We start from the raw sequence: 18,397 nt of genomic DNA on the forward strand, positions 1-18,397 counted from the left end.
AAATACCTTCCAAGGCGCGCAGGTGCAGACACCGGGCTCGTCAGCCAAAGTCGCTCGAATGAGCTATTAGTAATTTACGTAAATGGGTCGCGACACTGCTCGTCATGCTGCAAATAACCCCAAAGGATTCTGGATAGTGTAGTGGCTACGGTGAGTACGCCTACGCCACGAGTATATAGAAATATAATGCCATCCCTGGACACGTGTTTCGAGGTAATTGCCTCTCGTCAGCAGGGAGCAGGTAGGTATGCGGGGTGCCGATGACTGCCATATATATAGGTAAAATACCTTCCAAGGCGCGCAGGTGCAGACACCGGGCTCGTCAGCCAAAGTCGCTCGAATGAGCTATTAGTAATTTACGTAAATGGGTCGCGACACTGCTCGTCATGCTGCAAATAACCCCAAAGGATTCTGGATAGTGTAGTGGCTACGGTGAGTACGCCTACGCCACGAGTATATAGAAATATAATGCCATCCCTGGACACGTGTTTCGAGGTAATTGCCTCTCGTCAGCAGGGAGCAGGTAGGTATGCGGGGTGCCGATGACTGCCATATATATAGGTAAAATACCTTCCAAGGCGCGCAGGTGCAGACACCGGGCTCGTCAGCCAAAGTCGCTCGAATGAGCTATTAGTAATTTACGTAAATGGGTCGCGACACTGCTCGTCATGCTGCAAATAACCCCAAAGGATTCTGGATAGTGTAGTGGCTACGGTGAGTACGCCTACGCCACGAGTATATAGAAATATAATGCCATCCCTGGACACGTGTTTCGAGGTAATTGCCTCTCGTCAGCAGGGAGCAGGTAGGTATGCGGGGTGCCGATGACTGCCATATATATAGGTAAAGCGACTTTGGGCTGACGAGCCTGGTGTCTGCACCTGCGCGCCTTGAAAGGTACTTTACCTATATATTTTGGCAGTCTACTTGGCACCCCGCATACCTACCTGCTCCCTGCTGACGAGAGGCAATTACCTCGAAACACGTGTCCAGGGATGGCATTATTTCACATACTCGTGGCATAGGCGTACTCACCGCTGCCACTACATTATCCAGAATTCTTTGGGGCTATTTGCTAGTATGACGAGCAGTGTCGCGACCCACTACGTAAACTATTTAAAGCTCTTTCGAGCGACTTTGGGCTGACGAGCCTGGTGTCTGCACCTGCGCGCCTTGAAAGGTACTTTACCTATATATTTTGGCAGTCTACTTGGCACCCCGCATACCTACCTGCTCCCTGCTGACGAGAGGCAATTACCTCGAAACACGTGTCCAGGGATGGCATTATTTCACATACTCGTGGCATAGGCGTACTCACCGCTGCCACTACATTATCCAGAATTCTTTGGGGCTATTTGCTAGTATGACGAGCAGTGTCGCGACCCACTACGTAAACTATTTAAAGCTCTTTCGAGCGACTTTGGGCTGACGAGCCTGGTGTCTGCACCTGCGCGCCTTGAAAGGTACTTTACCTATATATTTTGGCAGTCTACTTGGCACCCCGCATACCTACCTGCTCCCTGCTGACGAGAGGCAATTACCTCGAAACACGTGTCCAGGGATGGCATTATTTCACATACTCGTGGCATAGGCGTACTCACCGCTGCCACTACATTATCCAGAATTCTTTGGGGCTATTTGCTAGTATGACGAGCAGTGTCGCGACCCACTACGTAAACTATTTAAAGCTCTTTCGAGCGACTTTGGGCTGACGAGCCTGGTGTCTGCACCTGCGCGCCTTGAAAGGTACTTTACCTATATATTTTGGCAGTCTACTTGGCACCCCGCATACCTACCTGCTCCCTGCTGACGAGAGGCAATTACCTCGAAACACGTGTCCAGGGATGGCATTATTTCACATACTCGTGGCATAGGCGTACTCACCGCTGCCACTACATTATCCAGAATTCTTTGGGGCTATTTGCTAGTATGACGAGCAGTGTCGCGACCCACTACGTAAACTATTTAAAGCTCTTTCGAGCGACTTTGGGCTGACGAGCCTGGTGTCTGCACCTGCGCGCCTTGAAAGGTACTTTACCTATATATTTTGGCAGTCTACTTGGCACCCCGCATACCTACCTGCTCCCTGCTGACGAGAGGCAATTACCTCGAAACACGTGTCCAGGGATGGCATTATTTCACATACTCGTGGCATAGGCGTACTCACCGCTGCCACTACATTATCCAGAATTCTTTGGGGCTATTTGCTAGTATGACGAGCAGTGTCGCGACCCACTACGTAAACTTTCCTAGAAGTAGGAGGGCACTCACATGATTCCAGAAACCTGCACTCCGAAGGAGTGTCTGGTCTGTGCCTCAATGGAGATTATTGAGGCCTTCATGAGCTATTACTGTGCCCTCTATAGCTGCAGAGCCCCACCGTCCCTGGAATAAACCTGTCCAATAGCAGACTATGTGCTCGGTCACCCCCTCAGATATGCACAGCGGAGTCCTAGATGCCCCACTGACCCTCGAAGAGTTTCAGGCTGCCATTAAGGCATCCGCTTCAGGTAAAAAACACCAGTCCCTAATGGCATCCCCGTAGAATTCTACAAGAGATTCTAGTCTCTCATATACCCACAACTCCTGAATCTCTTTGTGGATATATGACGTATTGGCACGCTTCCAGTGGACCTCGGGTATGCCACCATCACTACTATACTCAAGCCTGGCAAACCACCAGAACTCTGTTCTTCTCATGTATCTTCAGGTATCAGGCGTACAAATGTTTCTTTACAACGAGCCATTTGACACAAGAACTTTCTCACTTTCCCACAGGTAACCTAAGCCTAGGTTAATTTGTTTCGTGAGCATTGGTGTACCTCATAAGCACATCACCTATGGGAAGCAACGGTCACTACAAAAATGTTGTTACGTTATGTTTTCTCTTCTTTTTGCTCTCCTTTTTCACTACAGTTGGAGAAGAAGGGATTATTTCTTGAAAACCAAAGATAAGTTTGTCTTTTGTTCTCACAAAGGAGCAGCTATCTGCCCTTTAAAAAAAAAAAAAAATAGGAGTAGCGTGATAGTTATCCTCTGCTCTCACCAGGGAGGGAACTTCTTTATCTATAGCCCTGAAGAAGGCCCAGGACACACATTGGGCCAATAGTTGGGCTAAAACATGTTGGCACTAGGGTCATAGGACCACAAACATACAAGTGACCCTTTATATGCTTGTAAATTTTAATATCCCAGACGGTTCCAAGAATAAAGGGATACCGGGAACGAGCTGAGGATATTTAATCTTTAAGACCCCCTGGCCACATCTTCTAATAGCTCCCTGAAATACAGGTGAGCCCACCCTGACCTTTAGAAGTCAGGGTGACCCGATGATGAAGCATGACACCACTAGGGTGTGTGAGGGTAATTAAAACAAAAGGAATTTTTTCCTTTCCGACAACCCGGTGGGCAATAACTAGGATGCTTCAGTAATCATCTTCCCATACCTAACCAGGGTTAGTTATTGTTATCTCTACATTTGGGGTACTCATTGTGACTTAGAGTTTACTACGCGAGGACGTACTCCCACCAGAGATTTCCTCTCTGCCGTTGTGACACATGGGGAGTGTTCTCCTCTTAGTGCCCTAGGTTTTTCGTAATACTGAAGGGCAACCCGTCCAAGCAAAAGCATATAAGAATTTATTCACATGGCAAACCTCTTACCTTTATGGCAGTACAACCGCAAGCCTTTCAAATCATGCTCATGAAGTAGCCTAGTTCTTCATTATCAAATCTGCTAAAGATCAGACTACAAGTTCTGAGCTGTTAGTAATATGTCAACAACCAAAGGCATGCACAGGGAGCAGAAGATTCTAGCATATTGAAAGCATGTTTGGGAATCAAGAAAGAAGCAGATCTGTGAACCAGAACTGGCCATGCCATAATGGGGAAGTGTGGATTAAAATTAACTTGCACCTCGTGATCTTCCCGGCCATCTCAGTTTCAGTAAAAATAGCATAATGCCCTGCCTAATCAGGCCTGTCCTCAGAATGTGCTTATCAGATCTCATTATTGAATCCAAATTGCAAATTGTGAGTGTTTTGTTTCTCAGCATATCTTTCTCTTGATAGCCAAAACAAGTTAAAGGTGTCCTCTAGGATGACTAGGTTTGTTCTCACTGGTCTGAAGTTCTGCTCAGAACATCAGCTTGGATAATCTTTTTGAATGTCGAATAACAGAATAAAGGGATTATCAAAAACTGATGTACTCAATTGTGGACAATCATGGCCACCATCCAGATCAGACATTACCTGATCATAAATTTCTAGATTACTAGATTGCTGTAGTGCTCTCTGGCATTATAAACACATATGTGGACTAAACCTAAAAGATAACCCATAGAAGTGCTAAACAGAATCTTTCAGGTAACATCTGCTTTTGAGATAGCTTTGATCTTAAAATGGGAAGCGATTTTAAATAATTAGGTCAATACAGCAGTTAACCTCTTATTCTTTCTTTAAGTCTGCAGATGTTTAAAATACAGTCTCCAGGCTCATCACCAACTTTGACTTTCCAAAATTCACTGAAAATGGGAATGACATAACCATAAACAGAGACTAATGAAGAGCCCAAAGGTGTTCCCTTCTTGTTAGATGTGCTTCTTTCTTGACACCACCCGTCAGGAGTCAGTCATGAAGATAGTGAACACTCCACAAAGCATTTTTTTCGGAAGATCAGCCACTGTTCTGTGACCTATGTGAAAAACCTTGGAGCTGTGCCGATCCCAGAACTTGCCTACCTTGAATACCTAGAATGTTTTGTGAGCTGACCTAGGGACGAAAGTAGAAAAATTGATTCTTTATAATAAAAGCACACATATTTATACCACAGTGGATATATGAGAATATTCCGAAATTTGCTTAGTTTTTTAAAGTTTGAAATGAGCCTCAGCTTACCATAGTTCTTCTCTACTGGAAAGTCTTGTAAAACAAACTCCTGCTGGGCCTGGACTTGGGGGAACTTCTTCCACTGTCATGAACAAACCCCAGTGTTTCCTTTGCACAGTTCGAAACCTGGCTCTGCTTCAAAGCATTTTCTGTGTTTCTACTAGAGCTGCTTTTGTTGCCATTGTTGGCATCGAAAAGTACTAGCCAACAACTTATAGATCACAGGAAGCAGACCAGAGAACAGTGCCTTAAACGCACTCAGTCTGTAAACAAGTGTTGCCAATTGCACTTACTTAAGAGCAATGACTCTAGAGTAGCCTTAATATTCCAGTGATGCTAGCATTTGATTTAATAAAGGAGCTAAATTAAGTTACAATTGCAAATATTTGTTCAAGTAAAATGTATGTAATACAATACCTAAAAATAACCTCTATGTCTGCTTCAGCAGTCTATGAAAGTATGAAGCAGTTGGCCCTTGATGTACAGTCATTTAAGCTTGCAAAGGGACTATAACATACTATGGAGAAGGCCAAGGAAGCAGGTGAAAACATAAAAAGGCCACTTACATGTTCATACCGAATCTGTTTAGCAAAGCTGATGTGGAGGGTTAGAGGGTGTTAGATAATGATGGTATGACATGCCAGTTGGAATATTCATAAGAAGGTAGTAGGGATAGAGGAGGCATGTTCTTCCTTCAAAAATGTAGTCTTATGTAGGAGTGAGAATGACAGCTGTGGAGATTTGAGCACCACAATCATCCCTTTCTTGTACATACAGCTAAGAAGGCAAAGGCATGGAATCATTAGAGACCAAATAAATAAAAAGGAAATGCCAATTAGAATTTTAGCATTTGCATTAAACTTCAATCAAAAGCCAAGAAAAATATAAATCAAAAGTTAAGATCAAGCAGCTGCAAATGAAAACTGAGCAGGTAGAAGTAGTAGTCAGACAAGAGTCCACAAAATTCCACTCCACGGCACGCAATTCGACTTCACGGCACACAATTCGACTTCACGGCACACAATTCGACTTCACGGCACACAATTCGACTTCACGGCACACAATTCGACTTCACGGCACACAATGCCACTCCACACCAGCCCGCTCCAAAAAGCCAATAGATCTCACATGGGCATGAACTATTGGCTTAGCAATGCTTGTTAATATGAGCAGGTAACCATTAAAGAAGACTTGAACGACAACACAATAGCTAGGAAGCAGAAGATGGAAAGTGTACCCTGCAACCTTGCCCCACCCCAAACCCAAATTCACTCCTTTTGATCACGCTAGGCAAACTACTAGGTAACCAGGCTATAAGTCCTATGGTGCTGCGTCAACAGAAGTGCAGGCTCAGGGATGGACAGAATGTTTACCGATATCAAAATCAGGTCATGAAGAAAAAGAGCAGATCACCTACAAAATTACTGATAAAGTTGGACACACAAAACAGAACATTTAGACATCATTGTCCCACTTCTTTCACTGCAAAAAACTCACCTGAAACCGTCGGTCGTATTCACAGAACTTGGCAGATAAGAAAGAATAGAAAGGGTTGTAGGTTTTCTCCTGAAGGCAACAGTCAATGAGAATGTGTACAATCTCCCTCTCCTGCTGATCCTTGAGGCCCAGCCTACGAAGCCAGAACAAGAACATTAACACCAGGTCCACCTCCTTTTTAACAGCTCTCATACACCACTGGTAACGAGAAAGGCCTGGATTACAGCTCAAAATAATTTGCGTTAATTTTCTTTAACATGGTTTTCAACATGCTTTCCTCAGTATATTTATATGACTTGAAACAACGGGATTACATAACCAAGAACCACTTTTTCACTGTACACCCCCCACCCTGTCCACACTATCTGTAGCTTGCACAGTGTGCACAGCCGAAAACCTCTCTATGCAGAATGAACACAGGGAACTGCTGCTTGTTGTCTATGAATTCATTAAAAAAAACAGTTTAAAGTGAAGTTATGGTGAGATTTGGTTATAATCCTTCATGTTTTATTTATTTTTTAAAACCTTATGAATTGAATTAAAGAACTACAGTCAATGTATGATTGAAACGAAAAAAAAAACACAAATTCACAAGTTATGGATAAACCAACGATTTATAACTCACACAACAGTCATGCTGACCTTACTTTGCCAAACAAAATGCATTTACAATAGACCTAAAAGAAGTGCAAAAAAGCAGAGAAAATGTCAGAGAAAAAAAAGCGGAAAGTGGTGAAGAAAGCGAGCGAAAGAGCGGTCTGACTGCAGTTGGACCTCAGGAGCAGAAGATCAGCAGCAATGCAGTGTCATGTAGTTTCTACTAATCTATATAGGATCTGGGCATTTAGACAACATAAACTAAGGGATTGGTGTTCAGACTGATTCCAGACACCCCCAAATGATGTGTTAGCCTTTAGATCAGCTTACTCACAGTGCCACTATGAGCTCCCTAACCTTACCAAGAAGCAAACAGTTTCTGGCAACTATCGAACATGACAACCCTTGATCCTCAATCACTCGTGCTCACTTCTCCAAGGGATAAGCAGAATCAACGATGGGGACGTTTTCAATAAGCATTTTTTGAATCAGCGTCATTCTGGTATAAAATACGAGTGCTGCAACAACAATTAGACAAAAACAGATTTATACAATTACGAGCACCAACAGAGTAAATAGAAGGTATAATTCTACCATGGTGCTAACACAGTGAATATATGCAGGCATATAGATACATGGCAGTAATCAAGTGTACTCCTAATATGCAAACCCTAGCTAAGTGTACCTAAGTGTACCTAGCATGTATGTAGGTGTAAAGCAAAGAATCCCCTAGGAAAGACCGACCCCATTGCCTGATGGGAGAGAACGAAGGACCCCGTCTTGGTCTCGAGTCGGACACCCCAAGGGATGTCAGACCACTGAGTGCTGGAGTTTCTACGTGCAGGAATCTCAGTGGCTTGTGTCAGCATGGAAGCTTCTCCTCTGGTTGCCCAGTGAAGATGTTCTTCTTTTAAACCAGAAAGGTACCCTCAGGGGTTCTACCTAGATTTGTAATGGTACTGTGGGCCTGTCATCCAAGGATGACGATAGCGGTGACCTTTGTACCGAGTTATTGTACAAAGATGGTAATCCTGCAGGCAGGTGATTACGATATGATACTAAGAATCATCAATCATAATAAATGAGGCTTCGAAGAAAACCACACAATATTTATTCGTCACGTAACTAGGTAAAAGGTCAGCTCCAGAGCGGTTATGTAGAGCATGGTTAGACAAATGTAGGTAAAAGGTTGTGCAGCTACCTAGGCCTATATTGGGGTACATTGGGGCTCATAACAGCAGGGTTCGAAAGGGCTGGGCCTGACACGAGAGCCAAGACAACTAGGTAAGGAGGACAGGCACTCCAGGCAATTCATTCTTAGTCCTAACCAAGACACTTTACAAACACTTCTCTCACCTCTAAATGTTACACAAGAAGTCTACCTTCAGGTCACAACTAGGGGTGGGCGGCAAACTCCTCTACGCGGCTGAGTTCACAGAGTTTTGCCACTCTACGCAGAGTTTGGCAAAAACTCTGCCAACCGCCGCGTGGCAGAATTTACCGGTGCCCCACCCACCCCAACAGTTTAGACAAGTTGATGATCGCAGCTGGTGTGTGGAGTGAGTCCGCTTTACAGCGCCTTTCCACCATCTAACAGAGCTGACAGCAGGGTTTGGTCCCTATATATTTTCAGTGGAAGTTGTGGGCCTGCTTGGAGTTCAGAAAGAAGCAGAACAGCAATAGTTGTAAATCTTCTTCATGTTGGCGGACATTACACGGCAGCTTTAATGCTGCTCTACACGGTGGAATGCAACTTTGAAAGTACAAGTCGGCACTTTCGCACATACACAAATTTGTGCTGCCATCTTGGGTGTGGTTAATGAGCCATCAGCACTGCACACACACACTGCACACAAGGGTCTGTCACGTAAGCTCCAGCTCTCTACACAACAACCTACCAATTGAGTCACCACTAGTGTGTACATGACCTGCCATGGGAGGCATCACTTTAACCACTGCAGTGTACGAGAGTCTGCTAATGGAGTCAACATTACTGTGCAATCACCACAAGTAATTGTCATGAAAAGCATCACCACAGCTGTGTATAAGCGCCTGCTGATAGCTCAGTCTTCCAAGGGAGCCAGCATTACTGTGTGCAAGCACCTGACAAGAGAGCCAACACAACTGTCAAGCATAGGAGCCCCCAAATGCTTCGTTTAAGGCAATGCAAAGGAGCCTGCAAATACGACGCCACCAGAGTGCACAAAAAGCCTTCCCAGGAACCAACACAGCATATGACTGTCGGTTAGATGCCACCAACATGCACACAATTCTGGCAAGGCAGTCACCACTGCTGTCCACAAGAGTGTGCAAACAAAGCCACCATTACCAATACTCTGCACGATTGCCTGCCAAGGGAAACAGTTCATTCAACAAAGGCCTTTCCAGAGACTCACTACCATCCATTAGAGACTGAGAACAGAGGCACTGTCAAGCTCAAGAGCCTGCCAAGACAGAGGCTGCTGTCACTGTAAACCAAGGGAAGCGGCGCCGAGCAGTAGGCTAGGGCGTCAGGCATGAAATTGGGCATGTAGCAAGCAAGACTTCTGGATGGAAGCAAAACTGAAGTTCTTCACATGACGATGGCTACAAACAGTTTTACGACATGTTGTAAAATGAATGTATAAGTAAAGCAGGCGTCATGGAAATAGGGCTCAACTCACTGTCGTAGGAAGGCAGACGGAATGGCCGGCTACTGCTCACCTGTTGCCTGCTGGCCCAAAGATATGCAAGTCAAATGGTCGCTTGGGGAGAAGGGGCGGCCTCCCCTGATCTCAGTTCAGGGATCATTGTTGAAAATCCTAATTGGTTGCACATGAAAATTGTTAACTTGCAATATGCCTGGTAAGCAAGAGGGCTGTGACTGAGACAACAAACTCAGAACTGCAGAGAACCGACGGCTGTAGCAGATCTGACAGGCTCGTAAGTGTCTGAAGATTTACTATCCTCTCTTCATGAAGCGCCAGTTTATTCGTAGGTACATATCTATACTTTAGGATGGTCTATCAAAAAATACAAAAGTTCATTTGACGGGGGGCGTGGCCAGCAGTGACGCAAGATGGCCGATAGTTAGAGAAGCTCCCGATCCCCAAACCCTCTAACTGTAAAAATCTGAGCATTTATCCACGCTAGGCGAACAAAAGGAGACGTCGCTGAAAGTGCAACTACTCCAGAATATGGAGGCAGAGGAAGTGAGCCTTTCGTGGAGCAAGCAAAGAGATCCGTGGTGGGGCCGGATCTGTGGCCGTCAGCCGGGGACTTGGGTTGTGAGATACCAGCGCAGGAGCAGGAGACGCGTGGTGGCTAAGGCCCCACCTCCCCCCGGGACCAGATGCGCTGTCGGATCCCCACTGGACCGAGGTGAGCTGAAGGTGCTGGTCGGGGCGTTGGGAGGCCCGCGAGGCGGCACAAGGGAAGAGTGCGAGGTCACGGCCGGTCGCAGGACTGAAATCCAGCGCGGCACTCAGAACGGGAGAAACATCAGCCAGGCCCAGGGAGTAAGATGCAGACACCTCAGAGACGGAGCCTCAAATAAAAAAATGCCAGTAAGAGACCAGGGAGGGAAGGATGGTCTATCGAGGGCGAGACTGCGACCTATAGAGGCTGACCCATCGGGTTGGGAGACCCAAACAGAAAGTGGCCACTAGCTGAGCCCTAGAACGGGCGGAACACGCTCTGGAAGAAGGGGAAGGCTGCATCACGAGGAAAGTTGGCACTGACGGGGGAGGAGAATGTCCCCGCAACAGCAGTAGGGCAAGAAGGTGTCAGTAGGAGAAGCTGAAGGGGTGCTTCATACTTCCCGGGCAGACCGAGACCTGAGCAGTTCAAACACGGCCATAAGGAGCAGGGAGGGACAACTCTGCTTTCCCTGCTGGATACTGAAATCAGAGTCGAGCAAAAGCACCCCCTTCCCCATAGAAAGATTTACTTTAAAGTGAGCAACAAGACCACTACCACAGCTCCGAAACGCAGAGAATCAACTCTCACTTTGATACAGAGTGCTGCGCCGGATCGTTGGCTGGGGGTCCCCCAGGCTCCTCACCCCAGTCTCACCAGGGGGCACCGACAGGCCGCGTAGTGCCCCAAGGCACGAACAGGCAGGCGGCAGAAGAACCCGGAGGGGACAGAACAACAGTGACCGTTGCGACCTTAGTACCGAATACATGTCCGCCACTATGACAGGCGGCAAAGGAGGCCAAAACACTCATCAAGCTAAGCTGGAGAAATACGCCTGGACAAAACAAACCGAAGCGGAAGAAAATACAAGCGCAGAAGCTGCAGCCGGCGCCTCGGAACCAGCCTCCACAGAAAGTATAACACTACAAGACATAATGGTGGCCTTTAAGGTCAGCCCGGGACCAGGGTTCAATTCCCGGCTCGGCTGGGTCTTGAGTCCATAAATGTCCATGGACTCGATAATTCTCGCTCCAGTGCATACTCGATTCATGGGTTCACACTCTGCGACTCTGGGCAATAGCTTGCTTAATCTCCACATGGGCCCCTCGCGGCGGGATGCCTGGCTTTCACCTTGCAGATGCCCTGCCGGGTTATCTCACAGGGGACAACCAGGACGGGTTCCCTAAGCAAGCGCTTAGAGACCGCTTGGTGATTTGCGCTATATAAATTCCTGCACATTTACATTTACATTTAACAGAGTGCAGACTTCACTGGACTCCAGAATTGACTCCTAAAGCACAGAGGTCTCCCTGATCAGGGCAGAACTCAGGAAAATGAGCTCGAGAGTCACGGATGTTGAGGAAAAGACAGCGGATCTACAGCCAGACACGGCTACTCTTAACAAGCATTTGCAATGCAATAGGTCTCGCATTTGCGAGAGTTTGAGCTATTGGCATTGCAAATGACAATGCCTTTTATTTATGTGTTTTGAAAAACTGCAAGCGGTGCATAAACACACAATTTGTACTTATACTTGTTGCTTACTGGAAGCAAGGCTGGCAGAAACTGCGCCTCTTTTACTGCCAGCCTTGCTTCTCGTAAGCAAGGACTATGAGTACAAAGTGCCCCCTGGGCCTCTTATGTGCAATAAAAAAAAACTTCAAAATAAACATAGGTGCACAGATAGACACACACAAACGTGGCCTTTAAGGTCAGCCCGGGACCAGGGTTCAATTCCCGGCTCGGCTGGGTCTTGAGTCCATAAATGTCCATGGACTCGATAATTCTCGCTCCAGTGCATACTCGATTCATGGGTTCACACTCTGCGACTCTGGGCAATAGCTTGCTTAATCTCCACATGGGCCCCTCGCGGCGGGATGCCTGGCTTTCACCTTGCAGATGCCCTGCCGGGTTATCTCACAGGGGTCAACCAGGACGGGTTCCCTAAGCAAGCGCTTAGAGACCGCTTGGTGATTTGCGCTATATAAATTCCTGCACATTTACATTTACATTTAACAGAGTGCAGACTTCACTGGACTCCAGAATTGACTCCTAAAGCACAGAGGTCTCCCTGATCAGGGCAGAACTCAGGAAAATGAGCTCGAGAGTCACGGATGTTGAGGAAAAGACAGCGGATCTACAGCCAGACACGGCTACTCTTAACAAGCATTTGCAATGCAATAGGTCTCGCATTTGCGAGAGTTTGAGCTATTGGCATTGCAAATGACAATGCCTTTTATTTATGTGTTTTGAAAAACTGCAAGCGGTGCATAAACACACAATTTGTACTTATACTTGTTGCTTACTGGAAGCAAGGCTGGCAGAAACTGCGCCTCTTTTACTGCCAGCCTTGCTTCTCGTAAGCAAGGACTATGAGTACAAAGTGCCCCCTGGGCCTCTTATGTGCAATAAAAAAAAACTTCAAAATAAACATAGGTGCACAGATAGACACACACAAACGTGCAAGTACAGATACAAAGAAACATGCATACACAAACACAAACGCACACACAGACATGCACACATTAGGGAACACAGCCACCTGCAGCCCAATACATAGATTCACACACACAAGCACATACAAACAGACTCACACGCGCACATACACAGACTCACACGTGCACATAGACATGCACAGAAGCAAGCGTGCACAAACATGTACAGCATTACCTAGAGGAAATACATTTACACACATACACATGCACATATACAAGCGCACACACACACACACAGATACAGGCACTCCTACATACGTACGCATATGTGCCCATTCAGAAACACATTCATGCAGACATGCACACTCTTTTGTGTCTCGTCTCACCCCAGTGAGGTGGCTTTAATGAAATATTTATTTTACACCTTTGAAAAATGAAAGCATTTGAAGTGCTCTGATGGGGGCAGCGGGTTGGTGGAAGCAGCCTCGACGTGAGAGTAGTGTGGGAGGTGGGTGCAAGTAAGGACGGGGGAGGAGCGGAGATGGCTTGCTAGAAAATGTACTCTAATTGAGCACGACAACAAGAAAAATGTTAATTAGTTCTTGAGACTCTGCAGTGACACATGTCAATTCTTTCCCTGGTGTCGTGGATATTGTATGAGCACCAAACTCAAATAAGACCGCGGGCGCTCCACAATTGTGTGGTTGATTGAAGCAGGGTTGAGGGGAGGAGGGCGAAGATGGCGGCCGGGCTGAGGGTCGAGTGCAGTGACCTGAATTTTTAGGAGAAGGCTGCGTGTGTCACAAAGCCCTCTTCACGCAAACTATGTAATGTATGGTAAAGAGTTTGAAGCACAGCTTAATCAAGAGGGGATCGGGGGTGTAGAGGGGGCACTGAGTCACTGACTCCCCGCCTCACTGCCTTTTGCTTGCATCCGTTTTCCCTTTAGAAAATGAACTCTCCCTAGCAGAAACTCTGCTTTTATCGCGACTCCATCTCTCATTAGTATACGTCTTTTTGTATTCTGTATACAGGAGTCTTGTGTATTATTCCTTTGCATGTTGTGGATCCCCCCCCCCCCCAGTCCGGTTTTGGAAGTTCCTATGAAATAATTCCACACTAATCATCTTTGCCATGGCCCCTTCTCTAACTCTTCTGCTTTTTCCCTCGCCTAGAGTGTGCCACCTGCCCAAAATACTTAGACACCAACCGATTACAACGCCACTCTTTTTTGAAATACACATTAATCAACTCACACAAATACTGGTAAGAGAGACTTCCTGGCCAGTCTAGCACCACGAGTCCTGCTCCTGGCTCTACACTATCGCCACCAGACTACTCTTGAATTTTCCAGTTCCGCTGCGTGCCAGCGGGTCATTGAAGGATTATTTAAACATGCCCAGTGGAACCTGTGATTTGATCTTGTTCAGTCGGAGCTTGCGGATGTGGTAAACGAATAAGATCGTCAAATCCCACGTCTGGTTAGCACCTAAAACATAAGTAATTGTTTTTAGGATCCCGTGCGCGGGTCCAAAGTTTGACTTTTAATACAAATTTTTCGTTCTTTAACTGGAAGTTTTGCTGAGAACTCTGCTACCAAGTACCGTTTTCTTGTACTGGGCGGCTTCAAAAGGGGCGTAGGATTGAATAGAAGAAAATAGCCAGGTTTACCTGGTGCTTGGCGCGTTTGGACCGGAACGTCTTCTCCAGTGAACCCAATGCCACCAAAGGCCATGAGAGGGGCAAAAGTACGCAGCTCAGCTGATGCTTCCGGGTCGAGGGAAGGCACCGATGCATGTTACCGGAGGCACCACTGCTAACCTGGTGTACTGCTCGATTTTCCTGGCCTTCTTGTGTTGTAGAGCGATCAATATGACTTCAGTCTCTTTCCATCCAAGTCTAAGGACTAGAGTAGTGAATAGGGCCTATCTATTAGACACTTTGACACAATCCCGTGCTCCTACCCATAGATCAGGGCCTACATACATAGCCTAGGGGATAGATTCGTTAGCATCGAGGATAACTTGCCCTATAGTGAGGGTATTTCATGGAGTCGTGCTGAATTCAGGCCTGGTAGGCCTCAGACAGGAGAGACTCCATCTTTCTTTCTGCTCCGGCAGCTTGGGACACTTCTAGAGGGGGGGCGATGTTTTAGTTATGAGGTGTTATTCGCTCGGAGAGAACCGGTTCAGGCCGGCCCTTATCGAAGGAGTGTATTTTTCCCCTGCCGAAGACACTACATCAGGCCGGCCGGCTGGGAACGTGTCCTTGGCACGGGGAGGTACAGGAATTTGGTGGGCGGCAGGTTTCGAGCTGGAAATTTCCATGAGAGAATGCACCTCTATATTAGTGAAAGTCTGAGTTAGATAGGGGCACTTGCTTCTAGACCATAGGCGGCATCTGGCCGTTAGCAGAAAAGCTACTACTTATTCCAGGGAAGACAGATGACGAACTTGAATCTAAAGAGGAGAGAGTAGCCGATGAGGAAGAGGTTCCAGTGACTCGGAGAGGGAGACGGGAGTAGATCCGCGACTGCGGAGGTGTGACTTCCAGGCGAAGCCGAGGCACAGAGGGAGAAGGGAACCTAGATGACCATTGAGCACAGGCTACATACAACTCAGGTGATGTCGACCCCTTTTTCTTTGAAGTGTATAACTTAACCTTTCACTTTCCTTGCAGGTTATATATATATGATGTATTCTGCGAATGTGCATGTGGCATTTAAATAAAGTATTTAGCTTGTCGTGAGTTAGCATGTGTTGTGTATTTTTGTATAGGAGGATAGCCTATTCTTTTAGTCAGAGTTAACTCAACATGAACAGAGGTTAATCCTGGTCAGGTAAGTGGTAACTGGATGAGGGGGAAACGAGCCCCTCGAACTAGAGAACAGGTTGTGCTCAACTAATAGTCTTTGTGTGATCTGATATATAGTAATCCCGATTCCCCTGTCATGTACTACGGTAATAATAGGATGAGCTCGTGCTAAGGCTGCCATCTGGTAGGAGATTCTGGGTCTGACTGAGGCCGCGAGACTATGTGTGTTGCTGCCGTCTGGGTAGGAGATTCTGGGTCTGACTGAGGCCGCGAGACTGTGTGTGTTACTGCCGTCTGGGTAGGAGATTCTGGGTCTGACTGAGGCCGCGAGACTATGTGTGTTGCTGCCGGCTGGGTAGGAGATTCTGGGTCTGACTGAGGCCGCGAGACTGTGTGTGTTGCTGCCGTCTGGGTAGGAGATTCTGGGTCTGACTGAGGCCGCGAGACTATGTGTGTTGCTGCCGTCTGGGTAGGAGATTCTGGGTCTGCCTGAGGCCGCGAGACTGTGTGTGTTGCTGCCGGCTGGGTAGGAGATTCTGGGTCTGACTGAGGCCGCGAGACTGTGTGTGTTGCTGCCGTCTGGGTAGGAGATTCTGGGTCTGACTGAGGCCGCGAGACTGTGTGTGTTGCTGCCGTCTGGGTAGGAGATTCTGGGTCTGCCTGAGGCCGCGAGACTGTGTGTGTTGCTGCCGGCTGGGTAGGAGATTCTGGGTCTGACTGAGGCCGCGAGACTGTGTGTTGCTGCCGTCTGGGTAGGAGATTCTGGGTCTGCTGAAGGCCGCGAGACTGTGGTTGGGCTGTGAGGTCTTGATATATATATATATATATATAATAGGAATTTCCTGTCCTTAGGTGGTACATATATATGTGGTCATTCAGGTGTAAAAAGGCCCTAGGGAGGGGGTAACGTTCTGGTTTGGGTCAGAAGGGCTCTGTAGAGCGGGTTCCACCCGATCTGAAAACCCAAGCAGAACACCTGGGAAGTGCCTCAGGGAAATCCGAGCCTCGCGATTATGGGAAGAAAACTGTCCCGGTGTTGTTTTCCATAAGCCAGAACAAACAAACAATGTAAAATATAAATAAAGTGAGCGCGGTGTCCCTAGCGGGCGCCGCGCTTATTAAAGTAATTAAAAACATACAATTTATAAATACAAGCTGTCGCCATTGCGCGAATAAAGAAAAAAAGTGCTCACCGACTAATGTAGGAGACCGTGTCAAGCCGCAAGCAAAAGATCCTGTCCGGATGGGCCGTCCGTGAAGGAGACAGGGCGGTAATAAAAAAGCCTCATTTGCAATGGGAAGCCAGCTTTTAGCCTAAACAGTGAAGCAAGCGAATCAGAATAACGGGCGGAGCTTCCAAAATATCCTGATTACAAGAAGTCTCGCAGAGCGAGCAGCGCATGCGCGCTGCAACGCAGGTCTGCGAGACCTAAAAAGCAAGTTCAGGAACTTTCCGAACGTAGCAAAGAAATGGAAGCCAAATTAGACGACTATGAAGTGTGGTCTAGAGGCAATAACGTCAGAATAATAGGGATACCAGAACGAGCCGAGGGACCAGCAACAGACCTATTTTTTGAAGACTAAATCCTAAAATCGCTTCAGCCCAAAGACATCTAATAATATTTTTCAATAGAACATGCCCACCAAGTTCCATTGACCGAGGCCTGGGGCACCAGCGAGACCGATACTGGCTCGTGTCTTCAATTTCCGTGATTGGGATGCAATCCTTCAAACAATGCGAAGCGCACCATTAGTGCGTTGTGAGAACAGTGTAATCAAATTTTTCCCAGACTTCACACTAAAGGTCCAGAGACAGAGACGTAACTTTCTGGAAGTAAAGAAAGCTTTGAGGGAGAGGAACCTAAAATATGCAATGCTACTCCTGGCAAAGCTAAGGGTTGAAGCAAAAGGGAAAGTCTGGTTCTTTGCTACCCCAGAGGAGGCATTCGAGTGGCTAGAGGGCTGGAGAAGAGTTGGAGACGCTAAAGACAAGAGAGACAGACGTTAGGGGAGAACAATGGAACCGGGAAGCGTTAATAAAACCGATGCAACCCACAGCAAAAAGATCTATCTGCACCCGAGTAAGGAACTACAGAGCACCCCTGAGAACCTCCACGAACACTCTCACAACTGAAGCAGCGGTACAGGAAATCAGAGAGGATAATAGTATGATAAGCAAGTAAATTTGAGATCGTGATGCCGGAATTCAAGACTTGACGAGCGGAGCAGGGGAACAAGATAGATACTGTGCACCAAACAGTACAAGGCTCACTATAGAAATATGAACTAATCAAGTAATATTGTGCCTAGCTTTGTAAAATTTTATTGAGGGAAGGGGATGCAGGAGAGGCTGAGACTCTGCCCCCCAAGTTAAGGCTGGGGAGGGACAACAGGCGCTCTGCAGAGTTGGGGACACAGGTAGTTTCAAGCTCGAGATGCAGGGAGGAGGGATAGTTTAGTTTTAAAGTACTTTAATAATAGATTAGTAGAATTTCAGGTTTGTCAGCAGGCGATGTCACGAGCAGCCTTTTATACTAAAACAACTAGAGACACTTAATTTAGGCCACAGGTACACGTAGAAATACCCCAAATGTTACAGCAGTACAAATGTGTGACCTCCTCCGGGACAATATGCCCACCCTATAAAGTGGGAAGGGCCAGACACAAGACAAATCACAAACACAGGGATGAGTGACAAAGTAATCACGCCCCAGTTAAGGCTTCTCACGTGGAATCTTTTTTTTTTTTTATTGAACATTTTGCAATGTTTAC

The 18,397-nt window shown here is 46.7% G+C and overlaps 1 protein-coding gene across 1 annotated transcript in view; it reads right to left on the reverse strand.

Moving 5' to 3' along the window:
* The window catches only part of NOM1 (nucleolar protein with MIF4G domain 1), a 294,420-nt gene that overhangs the window by 38,419 nt on the left and 237,604 nt on the right, over positions 1–18,397 (reverse strand). Inside the window, exon 8 of the mRNA XM_085631969.1 lies at positions 6,384–6,516. Within this exon, the coding sequence (XP_085488095.1) occupies positions 6,384–6,516 (133 nt within the window). The remainder of the gene's footprint in view (positions 1–6,383; positions 6,517–18,397) is intronic.

This window comes from Triturus cristatus, chromosome 10 (genome assembly GCF_964204655.1).
Source record: "Triturus cristatus chromosome 10, aTriCri1.1, whole genome shotgun sequence".
NCBI classification, from domain to species: domain Eukaryota; kingdom Metazoa; phylum Chordata; class Amphibia; order Caudata; family Salamandridae; genus Triturus; species Triturus cristatus.